Source organism: Equus asinus, chromosome 1 (assembly GCF_041296235.1).
Source record: "Equus asinus isolate D_3611 breed Donkey chromosome 1, EquAss-T2T_v2, whole genome shotgun sequence".
In the NCBI taxonomy this organism is placed as follows: domain Eukaryota; kingdom Metazoa; phylum Chordata; class Mammalia; order Perissodactyla; family Equidae; genus Equus; species Equus asinus.
Genome location: NC_091790.1, coordinates 135,653,456 through 135,666,009, shown reverse-complemented (window position 1 = coordinate 135,666,009; position 12,554 = coordinate 135,653,456). Strand labels below are relative to the sequence as shown.

At 34.4% G+C, this 12,554-nt stretch overlaps 1 protein-coding gene across 2 annotated transcripts in view; it reads left to right on the top strand.

Moving 5' to 3' along the window:
• KRIT1 (KRIT1 ankyrin repeat containing) overlaps positions 1-12,554 on the top strand; it is a 36,475-nt gene that overhangs the window by 7,881 nt on the left and 16,040 nt on the right. For both annotated transcript variants that reach the window (XM_014842941.3, XM_014842942.3), the window contains exons 4-10: positions 1,569-1,661; positions 2,781-2,910; positions 3,546-3,789; positions 3,981-4,096; positions 4,315-4,458; positions 10,532-10,688; positions 11,337-11,444. In XM_014842941.3, the coding sequence (XP_014698427.1) occupies positions 1,569-1,661; positions 2,781-2,910; positions 3,546-3,789; positions 3,981-4,096; positions 4,315-4,458; positions 10,532-10,688; positions 11,337-11,444 (992 nt within the window). The remainder of the gene's footprint in view (positions 1-1,568; positions 1,662-2,780; positions 2,911-3,545; positions 3,790-3,980; positions 4,097-4,314; positions 4,459-10,531; positions 10,689-11,336; positions 11,445-12,554) is intronic.

The following is a 12,554-nucleotide window of genomic DNA, read 5'->3' as shown; positions in this document are numbered from 1 at the left end:
AATGTCCCCTGGCCCAGAAGGCTGGGTAGTTTCTGTTAGGAGAAGCTATGAGTGGATAGGCACCTGAAACATGTCTAGCACAATTATGCCTTGTATACTTAGACAGTAGAATGTACTAATATATTTTCAGGCAGCTTTTAATAAGAGAAATTAAAATAGAGAAGTTTTAGTTAACTAAATAGACAATTCTGTTAATAAGCCATGCCATATCCTGACTATCCTATTCAATTGAGGTTTTCTAAATGTATGAAATATTTTTATAGAGTAGTATGATTCCTTAAGTAAACATCACATGAAAATCACAAATTACTTTATAATAGCAGTCATTATGCCTTATTTTTTTGTGCAGTGCTATATATAGTTTATAAAATACTACCACACTTATTCATGAAATTCTTAAATTGGTCCTGTGAGTTGGTATGTGGTCATTTTCACATCTGTAAAATGGAAATGCAGACATAGGTTGTCACCTGCTAAAATATTGCCATTAGTAGAAGAAATAGGGCTAGAACCCTCATTTCCCAACTTATAGTCAGTGCTTTTATTTTTCCCCTGCAACAGATCTCATAGTTACGTCTGTAATTTGCAAAGTAGGCAGTTAAACAATGGACCAGAACTGGGTTTGGGGAAGCAGCAAGGCAAAGATTAAGTGGGATAAGACCTCAAGCCAGACAAAAGAAATATTGCGTCTGAAATTTGTTAGAATGTTATTCTGTATGTAATGCTTATATTTTGTACAAGTGTCCATTTTGTAAAATAATTGTTTGGAGGCTGTAATAATAATGGGCCCTAGTAATCACAAATATTGACTCCAGCATTTCGTGAATAAATGAAGCTACTTGAAATTCTTGTATTATCTTTCTGTTCACAGAAAGTATGCAGCCAGGTATTCTTACCTGGGTCAGGAACAAGGTTCTCTTTCTTTGGGCGGGGAGATTGGAAGGATTGATAAAAATCATGGCAAAAGTCACTAGAAGATGAGAGGTTTTAGAGTGCAAAGCTCATAGGTTATTATTTATAGCCCTCTACTGCCCAATCAGGAAAAACAGACTAAGAATGGTGGTTGTAGTTCAGGCAATAGTTTGTAGCCCAATCAGGTTTTAATAAAAACTGAAATTAAGGACGGAGGTTGAATGTTAAGCAAAACTACTAAACTTTAAGACTTTGAAACATATATACCACCCTCCTTAGCCAGCTTAAACTATAGTAAAATTCTTACCATCTACATTCCAGCTGAGTGAGGAAGTGTATGCCTTTTGACCCTGCAGGGTGCCTTGGTGTTCAATTGCTCTGTCAATCCTTAGCAGCTCGTTTTTCCTTGCTAAAGGAAGCCTCTCTTCTAGTAAGTTAAGACCAGGACGATGAATCCACTGGTTGATTGTCCACATGAGGATTTGCATTATTATCACAATTACCAGTTTTTATTAGTGCATATAATAAAATTGACTTTTTATGTTTCAATTCCTATTAATACTGCCTTTAAAATTTTTTTCTAATTCTGAAGGTAATTTATAAGATTTAAAGGCCTATTATTTTTTATCTTTACTGACTTTTTAAAAAATGATTAGGAAAACGAGTGGTACTGATGAAGAAATTTCCTCTGGATGGGGAGAAGATGGGCAGAGAAGCGGCATTATTTATTGTTCCATCAGTTGTCAAAGGTAAGGTCTGAGTTTTATCTTATGAATCTTTATATACCTTAAATGCTAAGTTAAAGTCTACTGAGGAACTCAGGAATTTGCATTGTGGTTACTACTATAATACTGTTGTAAAATACATGTTTTTAAATTAATGGAGATGGAGAAGTTTGTTACTTAAACAAACATGTTTTGATTTCAAACTATATTCAGGCTTCTGGACTGAGCAGCAATGTTTTTGTTTCTATTTTTAAAAGCAGAATAAAGAAGTGAGGAGGGAAGCCATAACTGAAACTAAAAGTTTTCAAGTTATAATGAGGGATTTTCAAAGGATATGCTATAGATAGAATAGAAATAGGTATTTAAGTATTTTGGAAAATTAGCAGATTACAATGAGTACCTATCTTGTATTTGAGACAAGAAAGTGTCAATAATAGTTCTAAAATACTCTGCCCAACAGGATTGGTAATATTTAAAGAACTTAAATCTAATATGAAAATTTAATTTGAGCCTTTGACACCATGGAATAATAGAAAAAATACTGAGTTTCAGTGCAAACCTTGTAAGCCCACTAATTTTGTGCCCTTGGGCAAATCACCTCTTTAAGCCTCAGCTCTTTATTTGTAGGACTGTATCTGCTCCTACTTGGTTCATCATGCTGGAAGAATTCAGTGAGGAATTAGATGTTCAAATCACTTTGGAAGCTATAGAATACTGACCTCATGTAACATAGTAATAATAGTGATGACATGTCAATGACCCACTGTGGACAGCCCATCAACTGCTACACAGTACTTACATGTATTTTATTCGCCAGCTCTGGCATTGCAGATATATTTTTTCCCCAGCCATACTTAAGTTAAAAAGTTTAGTATTTTAAATGGCGTGGGAAATCTTATTAATCAGAGTTTTGCAACATTGTTGAGGAAGAGAAAGAGGAAACAATTTCTGCGGTCCTCCAAGATTCTAAATGCTTCGTTCACAGAGCTGGCCGTCACTTGAATCCAGGTCTTCTAATTCCAAATCTAGAACAATTTATGTTAAAGTTAACAATTTTCTTAACATACTGTATACTTATAAATAAAAAATATGCAGTTGTAAACCTTTTATATGATGGCATAATTCTTCATTTTTCTTTTTCAGATAATACTAAATATACATATACTCCAGGATGCCCAATTTTTTACTGCTTACAAGATATTATGCGAGTCTGTAGTGAATCCAGCACTCACTTTGCTACACTTACAGCAAGGATGTTGATAGCCTTGGATAAGTAAGAACTGCCATTAAAAACATTTTTTAATAAATCAAATACCTGTTTATAGTAGAGATTAGCTCTGATAAATACAAACACTTTTGGAAGAAAATAATGAAATTAATAATATTTGTTTTAAGAAGTGGTAAGTTTTTGAAGTATAATGTAAAAATGAAAAACTCCAAAGACAAGATTGTCCTAGTTTGCTTTCAATATGTTAATTTTATTCTTCAAAATTGACTAAGACTGCCCTGGTTTAAGAATTAAGATTCCTTTGTTATAAAACTATATTTAGTATGAGTTACACTTATCAGTGAACAAGTCGTTTTACCTATCATGCTTTTTTGTCTTTCCCTAACAACAGGGCTAATATCACCTACATTTCAGTGGTTTAAATTTTAAAAGTGCTTCATGTTTTCTGAAAGGGGTTTTTATTATTATTATAATGGTATATGCATTTTTAAAAATAGTTTTCTCTGTCGATTAACAAAACATTTATCAATAGTAAATGAAGTACTTAACCAACACTAATTAAAATTGTAAAAATCTGAATGTAATATTAGAAATATCACATATCAGAGTTGGATAGAGGTCTACTTTTTTCATCTTCACTTTTGAACAAATACTTCTGCTACTTCTTTCTGTTTTGGCAGATGGTTAGATGAACGTCATGCACAGTCTCACTTCATTCCAGCTTTATTCCGACCCTCTCCTCTTGAGCGGATAAAAACTAATGTCATAAACCCTGCATATGCCACTGAATCAGGTCAGACAGAAAATTCGCTACATATGGGCTATAGTGCATTAGAAATAAAGAGTAAAATGTTAGCCCTGGAGAAAGCCGATACCTGTATTTACAACCCTTTGTTTGGATCAGATCTTCAGTATACAAACCGGGTAAGAGTTGAATGAATTTTGGTTTCAAAAGATATTTCATCTCAAATGTAATTTTGTTTCCTGAGATAAATGCATCTATTACTAATTGTAAACATGAAGATGACATCTACTTTTAGCTCTATTTGTATATATTACAGTCAAGTATCTAAAGCTCTTAAGGGGTTTATGTTTTGTTTGTTTTCCCTTTCTAGGTAGATAAAGTGGTAATAAATCCATACTTTGGTCTAGGAGCTCCAGACTACTCAAAAATCCAAATTCCCAAACAGGAAAAATGGCAGAGAAGTATGAGCAGTGTCACGGAAGACAAGTACTATTTTGGTTTTATTCCACATTGCTTTTTTAAAACTTGCATTCTAATGTTGAAATATTCTTTAAAATGATAGGTGCAATTAGTATGCAATGTAAGCATTACATAAATGATTTAGTTTTCAGCTGTTCAGTGATACATAGTTTTCATAAATATATCATGTTTGTTTTGAAACAATGTGAATTTCAACAGTGCTGTTTTTTGTTTTTAATGATTAGGGAACGACAGTGGGTAGATGATTTTCCTCTCCATCGAAGTGCCTGTGAAGGAGATTCAGAATTATTAAGCCGTCTTCTCAATGAAAGATTTTCAGTCAACCAATTAGATAGTGACCACTGGGCACCTATTCATTATGCATGCTGGTAAATAGATTACTTATTCTTTTCTTTTTAGAAAGAATGAATCCTTAGTTCTAAATGTTAGTGCTTCTTTTCAAAACTAGTCTCATCCCGGCCCTTTTTCTCTACCATGGTTTGCCTTATGAGCTTTCTGTTTAGATCTCTGGTTACCACACATGTGCCACCATTCAGAATTGCAAGATCTGCCCCATGGGAAAAGAATTGTTAGTGATCTCAGGCCTAACTAGATCATTCAGTAGGATAGATAATGACTACCAAGTGCCATTGCACAGCACAAGGTTCCTTATTCACCCTTGCAATTTCTATGGTTTTTATATGGAGTTATGTTTGTTTATCCTTACTGTAAAATTTACATGTGTTAACTACTTATGGTTTGAACTTGCGTCATGTTAGAAAAATATCCTTTTAGTTCTTTGGGAAGCTGTGGTATCAGGAAACCTCCAAAAGCCTTTATTAAAATCAAAGTCTCCCTATTTTCTTTTTAGATGAGTAGGATTAGCTCACAGGATTGGGGTTAGCTCTTTCCACTAGTTGCCCAATGTAGTTCTTGCTCTCCTACTCTTTTCGTGTAATGGTAACTCTCTCCCTCAGCTGGGCTGAGTTCTTAAATTTGTGTTCACAGTGGCAGTTAACTTTGCTATAGCCCATCCTCTAGAAAGGACATAAAGTTATTTACCATTATTTCTTGTGGGAAATTTGCTTTTGACTTATTATTTAAAGTGAAGTTCTTTGGCTACTTTAAGAAGTGCTTACATTATTTACTGCCTGTTAAATGTCCACAACTTTTTAGCTGCATGACATTGAGCAAGGTATTCAGTTCACCTCTCTGCATCTCAGTTTTTTTACTCTATATGTAAAATACATTAATTAGATCATTTCTAGAGTTCTTTGCAGCTCAAATTCTTTCGATTTCACTGATTCCAATATTTGTGATCAAGTAGTGAAATACAGTTGCTTTTAATATACATCTATCTTCCTTAAAAATGCGCTGCTTCCTTAAAAATATACTGTCTTATTCTATAAATGTGTTCTAATTGTTTTTCCACTACAGGGAATTTTTACATTCAGATTTGGAAAGAGTTAACCTAAATCATCTTTTACTGAATTTATAATTGTTTCTTCAGATTACTAGTCATTACTGGTAGCAGCAACAGTACTAAAAGAAATCACATGCCTTACCTGGAGCTGAACAAAAGGAGGAAGAGAATATAGGAATCCAGGAAAGGATCCTGTGCAATTAGGAAAGACAGAGGCAATGAATTTTAGTTTAGGAATCCCAAGTTTACAATTGGCTATATTGTTGCCCTTTTTAAAGAGGCAGCGGGTTGTTTTCTTCTCTAATAAAAGAATGATAGGGGCTGACCCGGTTGCACTAGCAGTTACGTTCACAGGTTCCGCTTCAGCGGCCCCTGCTTCGGTGGTTCGGATCCTGGGTGTGGACCTACGCACTGCTTGTCAAGCCATGCCAGTGGCAGGCATCCCACATATAAAGTAAAGGAAGATGGGCACAGATGTTAGCTCAGGGCCAGTCTTCCTCAACAAAAAGAGGAGGATTTGTGGCAGATGTTAGCTCAGGGCTGATCTACCTCAAAAAAAAAAAAGAATGGTAATGTTTTCAATTACCTATTACATAAAAACAGAAGTATGGCATAGTATTTAATGTGTTTTGGAATGTACCTAAGTTTCAGTCTCAACGGTTAGTTCCTAAAAGTATGACCTTTGGCAAGTTACTTAATGTCTCTAAGGATCTGTCTGTTTATCTATAAGACGGGTTTAATAATAGTACTTTTCTTAAGATTAAGGGAGAACATGCTTTGAGAGTACCTCACACCATAATAAGCACTCAATAAATGTTGGCTGTTATTATTAAAGTATTATAAAAATTTAAACATTTTGATGTCTAAATCTAAAATTGGTTAATCTGTAGTATTTTTATTTGAAAAACCTCATTATTAGAATACAGCAAGGAAAACAGTTTTATGTTTTGATAAAATTAATTTTCTGTCAGCTGGAAGTAACAGCCAAGTTTAATACACAAGGAGTAGTATGGATCACCTTGCAGTACTTTTAATCAGATGGATCATTTGACTGATGTGGGTGTGAATGAAGACTGACTTAACTATTTAGTAAGAACTTAAATTACTTTATCTTGGAAATATACTCTTATTTACTAATTGGTACAAAGATTGAGGAGGGGGATACTGGGCTGTCTCATCAAGAGATGGGATTTGGAGCTTATGTTTATAAACTTAGACAAGATGTTTTACCCGTTTGGGTCTGTTTTCTCATCTTTAAAATGAGAGTTTTATTAGATCAGTGGTTCTCAAACTTTGGTGTCAGGACCCTTTTTTACTCTTAAAAGTGAAAAATCCCAAAGGGCTTTTGTTTATGTGAATTATACCTAATGTTATTTACCAGATTAGAAGTTAAAACTGAAAAATATTTTTAAGTATTTATTAATTCTTTTAAAAATAAAACAATAATAACATAAATACAATTTTATGAAATATACCATATTTTCCAAAATAAAAAATCAGAAGAGTAGCATTGTTTTAACATTCTTGCAAATCTCTTTGCTGTCCAGCTAAATAGAAGATAGCTGGATTCTCACGTCTGCTTCTGCCTTTAATTTGTTGCAGTATTACGTGTCATGTAGCTTTTACAAAACTCCACTGTACACTTAGAAGAAAATGAGAATGGAAAGGGCAAATAACTTCTTAGTATTATTATGAAAATATGTTTGACCTGGAGGACACTTGGAAAAGATTTCAGGGATCCTCATGGGTTCCCAGACCACTATTTGAGAACCACTTAATTAAATCACTCCTAGGATTGTTCCAAGCTTTTAAAATTCTCATATTCGTAACCAGGTACCTAAAATCTATTCTTTACTAGAATCACCATTTTCCAAAACTGTTTAAGTTGGCTTTCTCTCCATATGGATAACTTGTCAGCCATTCAGTAAATGCCTCATTGGCATCCCATGTTTTCTCACCTCTCTCAAGTCAGTGTCCTCTCTGTGATAGTACTTTTAGGCTTCACATCATTGTTAGAGTGTTTTGGAACTAAGATCATTTGGCTCCCTACAAATTATTCCATCTGATTTCATTTGGGTCCTCACTGTAGGTTAGCTCTCTGTTCTCTTTGTCTCATTCATCCTGTGAGCCTTTTAGTCCTCCCCTATAAGCTATTCTAGACCTTTCTACTCTTAAGCACTTAAACTCCCACTACTTCTTTCTCTATTCTCATCGGATAGTTTTACCCCTTGTTGTCAAAGAAAATTGAAGCCATCAGAAATGTCCTTCTTCTCTACCCCAATGATCAATTTTTGTTCCCATCTCTCTCCTATATCGTAGGGTATACAAGTAAAACTTCTTTTGTTCCCCATTAAATTCACTTTCTCCTTTTCTGCAATTTCTTTCTTCCTGCCTTCAAGCATACATGGTTCTCTCTCTCCTTGAAAAGAACCTTAATTTGAACCTGCTGCCTCTTCTAGCCACTATTCTGTTTCTTTCCTTTGTTTCATAGCCAGACTTCAAGGGTGAGTGGGCCACACTCACTGCTTTCTTTTTCACTCTTCATGAAACTTCTTCACCTTTTCTCAGTTTTTAATCTCTTTCCCTGCTCTGCAGCATTTAATACTATTGACCACCCTTTCGTTCTAAGAACAAAGTGGAGTTGAAAGGGCATAGTGGAGGGCATGAAGGTCAGTACAAATGCAGGATATTATTGTTACCTTATCATTATTAATATTGAAATACTGGCCTCCATTCTGTGACCCAAGCATGTGTTATAGTATGGAAACTGCTATCCTAAGATTCAGAAAACTAGATTCTAACCCTGACTAGTAACCTTGAGATCTTGGGCAAGTGACTTAACTGGTTCAAGCTTTATTTTTCTCATGCATGCAATAAAAATCCCTCTGCCTGCCTTATAAGTTGCTGTGAAGATTATATTAAATAATTATTTAAGAAAGTACCTTGACAGTGCCTGCCCTGTGGCCTAGTGGTTAAGTTTGGCACACTCTGCTTCAGAGGGCCAGGTTTGGTACCTGGTTACCTGCAGACATGCTGTGGCGGTGACCTACATCTAAATAAAATAAAAGAAGATTGGCACAGATGTTAGCTCAGGGTGAATCTTCCTCAGCAAAAAAAAAAAAAAAAAAAAGAAAGAAAGTACCTTGAAAACTTTAGAGCATCATACAAAATGTATGTTTGTATTAATTATTTTTATTATTATTTGAATTGTCCCCTCAATATCTTTTCCTGTCCTGAAAGAGTGTTTTTCAAGATGCATTTCATTGTTCTAAGATGATCATCTTTCTCTAGATTCTCTCTCGGAAAGATTTCATCCTTTCTCCCAGCCTTAACAGTATTCTTTTCAGTTAGATAAATTTGTATATTCTCAGATAGATATCCCAAGCCTTTGCCTTCCTCCTGAGTACCATGGCTGCATTTTCAGTTGCCTACTGAACAGCTTAGTTACTCATTTTTGTGCTTATGGCAGTTTGGAGAATGCAAATACGCTGTCTGTACTCTCAAGGAATTCTCAGGCTGATAGAGAAGAGATGTATATAAACAAGGATGAAAGTAGGTAAAATGAAGTAAATCCCATAGAAGAAGCTAAAATGTAGTGGGAATATAGAGGAGGTAGATATTTAACCTATGCCAAAGAAATAATAGAGCTTAACCTGGACAAAATGAGGAGGAGGAAAAAGATGTCTCAAGAATAGCAAAGAACACGAGCAAAATGTCACACGTATAAGAAGGGGTAGTCTATAAGTGGCAGGTTCAGGGCGTAGGAAAACCACAGGGTATGTGAAGGGGAAGGAAGGAAGTTGAGGGCGAATTGGATCACGTCTAAAGATGCGCTGTTTCCCCTCAAATGCACCAAATCTAAAAGCAAATTTCCTTTCCCCTTCCTCCTTCCCACCCATTTATTTCCAAACAATGAATTACTTTTCCACCATTGCTTCAGATTGCAGCCTCACATAAGTTTTTGGCTGTAACCGTATGATGGACTCACTTTGTCTGGCACATGCTTTGTGTTCTCCTGGTCCTTGCTTTGCACACTCCTTTTCCCACTACGTAAAATATTTTACCTCTCTTCGACATCTCTTCAGTTTCTTCCCATTTAAAATCCAGTTCAGATTGTTCTGTATCAAAACATTTTTCAGGACCATTTTAGACTGAAATCATATCTTCCTTTTCTGACATTTTTTTAAAGCATTAATATATACTATTTTGATTTGACAAATATATAGTGCCTTATTTTGTTGATTGTTATCCTAAACTGTTACTTAAATTTTATAACACTGTGTAATTTATCCCATGGGGGTTTTTTTGGTTTTTTTGTGAGGAAGATTGGCCCTGAGCTGTTGCCTATCTTCCTCCTTTTGCTTGAGGAAGATTGTTGCTGAGCTAAAATCTGTCCCAATCCTCCTCTGCTTTATGTGGGATGCCACCAAAGCATGGCTTGATGAGCAGTGCTAGGTCTGTGCCCACGATCCGAACCTGCAAACCCCAGGGCACTGAAGCAGAGCGCACAAACTTAACCACTACACCACTGGGCCAGCCCCTATCCCATGTTTTTGTTTTACTTCTCCAATTACATTATATATCTTTATTAGAGCACATACCTTTGTGTCTCTCATGTTGCCTGATACTGCTGTATCAGCTACATATAGAATTATGTCTTCGGCCTATTTTGTAAATCACAGGCCCAAGTGAAAAGCATTGTTAGTTTTATGAGTTACTCTCTGATTCTGAGCATATTTCTGACTAAAAATTTTCTCTCTCTAATTTATAAGTTTTTGCTTTGTGTGCAGTGATCTGCTATCAGCTGCTCTATCTTGTATTTGAAATTTTATTTTCTCCCAGTTGATCAGAAATAGAAAGAGTCAAACTGAACTGAATAATTCATAAGAAATCCCTAGGCACAGGAAACATTTATAGCAATGTCTTAATTCCTTGCTCTCTGCCCTGGAAAAATCTTAGATTTCTTTGAGATGTTGCCTAAAGTTTGGATGTTTAAAACATTTCAGATGACTTTTTTAGGTGTGTTTACTTTTGTATAGGTATGGAAAAGTTGAGGCCACTCGCATATTATTAGAGAAAGGAAAGTGCAATCCAAATCTTTTAAATGGGCAGCTTAGTTCTCCTCTTCATTTTGCTGCTGGAGGAGGCCATGCTGAAATAGTACAGATTCTCCTAAACCATCCAGAAGTTGACAGAGTAAGTGATTTTCCAGGTTTTCTTTTTTTTAATGTTAAATTATGTACTTAAGAGAGCAGCTGAAAAATAAAAACAAATTTCACTTAATATATAGAATAAATAATATTTGTGTATAAACTTTGCTTTTGTACATAATTATTGTATTGTGGTAAAATATACCTCACATAAAATGTACCATTTTAACCATTTTTAGATGTAAAGTCCAGTGTTATTAAGTACCTTCACATTGTTGTGCAGCCATCACCACCATCCATCCCACAATGTACATAAAATTTAACATCTTTTCCTTTTATATTGTATTTCCTAAAAAATATTTTTAAGAAGGAAAAAGATGTTCTACCCATTTTCTAGAATTTGTGTTAACAAGTATTTTGTAAATGGAAAAATAATAGCATTAACAAAATCTTTGTTGTGTCTATAATCAGAACTTTTTAAAAAAACAGTCACATTGAATAGTGCTTTGAGTCTTTCATCTTTGGCACGTCATGTTTATTTTGAGTATAGCATGTCTAGGTAGGGTTAATATTTACTTACTACTAGACGAGTCTGTTTATGAAACTTTGATTGATTGAATGATATTTTCCCTTAGAACACAGTCTATGTGTAATGCCTATCTTTCTTTATCCTTCCCCGCCCCCACATTTCCAGCACATAACAGACCAACAAGGAAGATCCCCTTTAAATATTTGTGAAGAAAACAAACAAAATAATTGGGAAGAAGCTGCAAAATTATTGAAGGAAGCCATTAACAAACCAGTAAGAATTATTTTCATAAATAAAGCCAAGCGTCGTATTTAAATTGATAAGTAATTTGAAGATCTGTGACAAGAGTAGAAGGATGCATGGATGGATAGCTTCTTTACTGCTTTTGTAAAACTCATGGTTAGACTTTATAGGTATTCAATTTGTTATCCTCCCTAACATTTGGACACTTGTTTTTGTATAACAGAATAAAACTTACATAAATAAATAAATTTTTCAATCACCTGAAATTTATCTAATTTCCAGTATAATATCTATACTTGATGTGCTAATTACAAATTGTAATCTATTTATTGAAGCATATCTCTCTACTTAGACCTTCTAAGCAATATTTCATATTTGTAAATAATGTTACACATCATTCATTAATTTAGTTTCAGCAAGTAACTTATCTATTACAGATTCATTTTCCTGCTCAAGAAAGTGAATGGGTTAAAATAGGAGATTTCTTAGCTCTTTTATTCTGCCAGTTCAACCTGGCCTTTCCATCTAATTATGTCTGAAATAATAAGCAGTGACATTAAGATAGAGAAGTATTAACAGTTAGAATAAACTCAGTTATGCCTAAAAGTTATAGTGACAACAAAACTGTCATCAATTTAAAAACTGTTTGAAAACTTGCAAACCAGATAGAAGGATTTGTATCAACAGATGAAGGATAAAGCTTGATATCAACAGATACAGCCCATATTATGTCTGAGCCTTTACAAACATTCCCATCAACTAGACAATAAGTATTTGTTGAGTGTTTCTGTGAATTTAACACCATGAAATGCTGAAAGTGTTAAATGATAAAGAATAAATATATGATCTCTGCCGGTAAGGAAAATTACCCACTCATACACATTTTGTCAAAACACTTTTCCATGAGCACAAGACAAACACAAGGAAATAGATAAGCAGTACAGGCACCTTTATGTTATACTTCATTGCAATTTATTTTCTAACTGTATAGTTAGAACACATTTTTATTCCTGGCATAAGTTTTATATGTAAATGTATATGGTAAGAGGAATTAGGTACTTTTATCCAAAGTGAACTGTTCTGGAAGTTTAGAGGCATTAGTTACTTCCCATAACAATAAAAATGTATTGAGAATGTCAT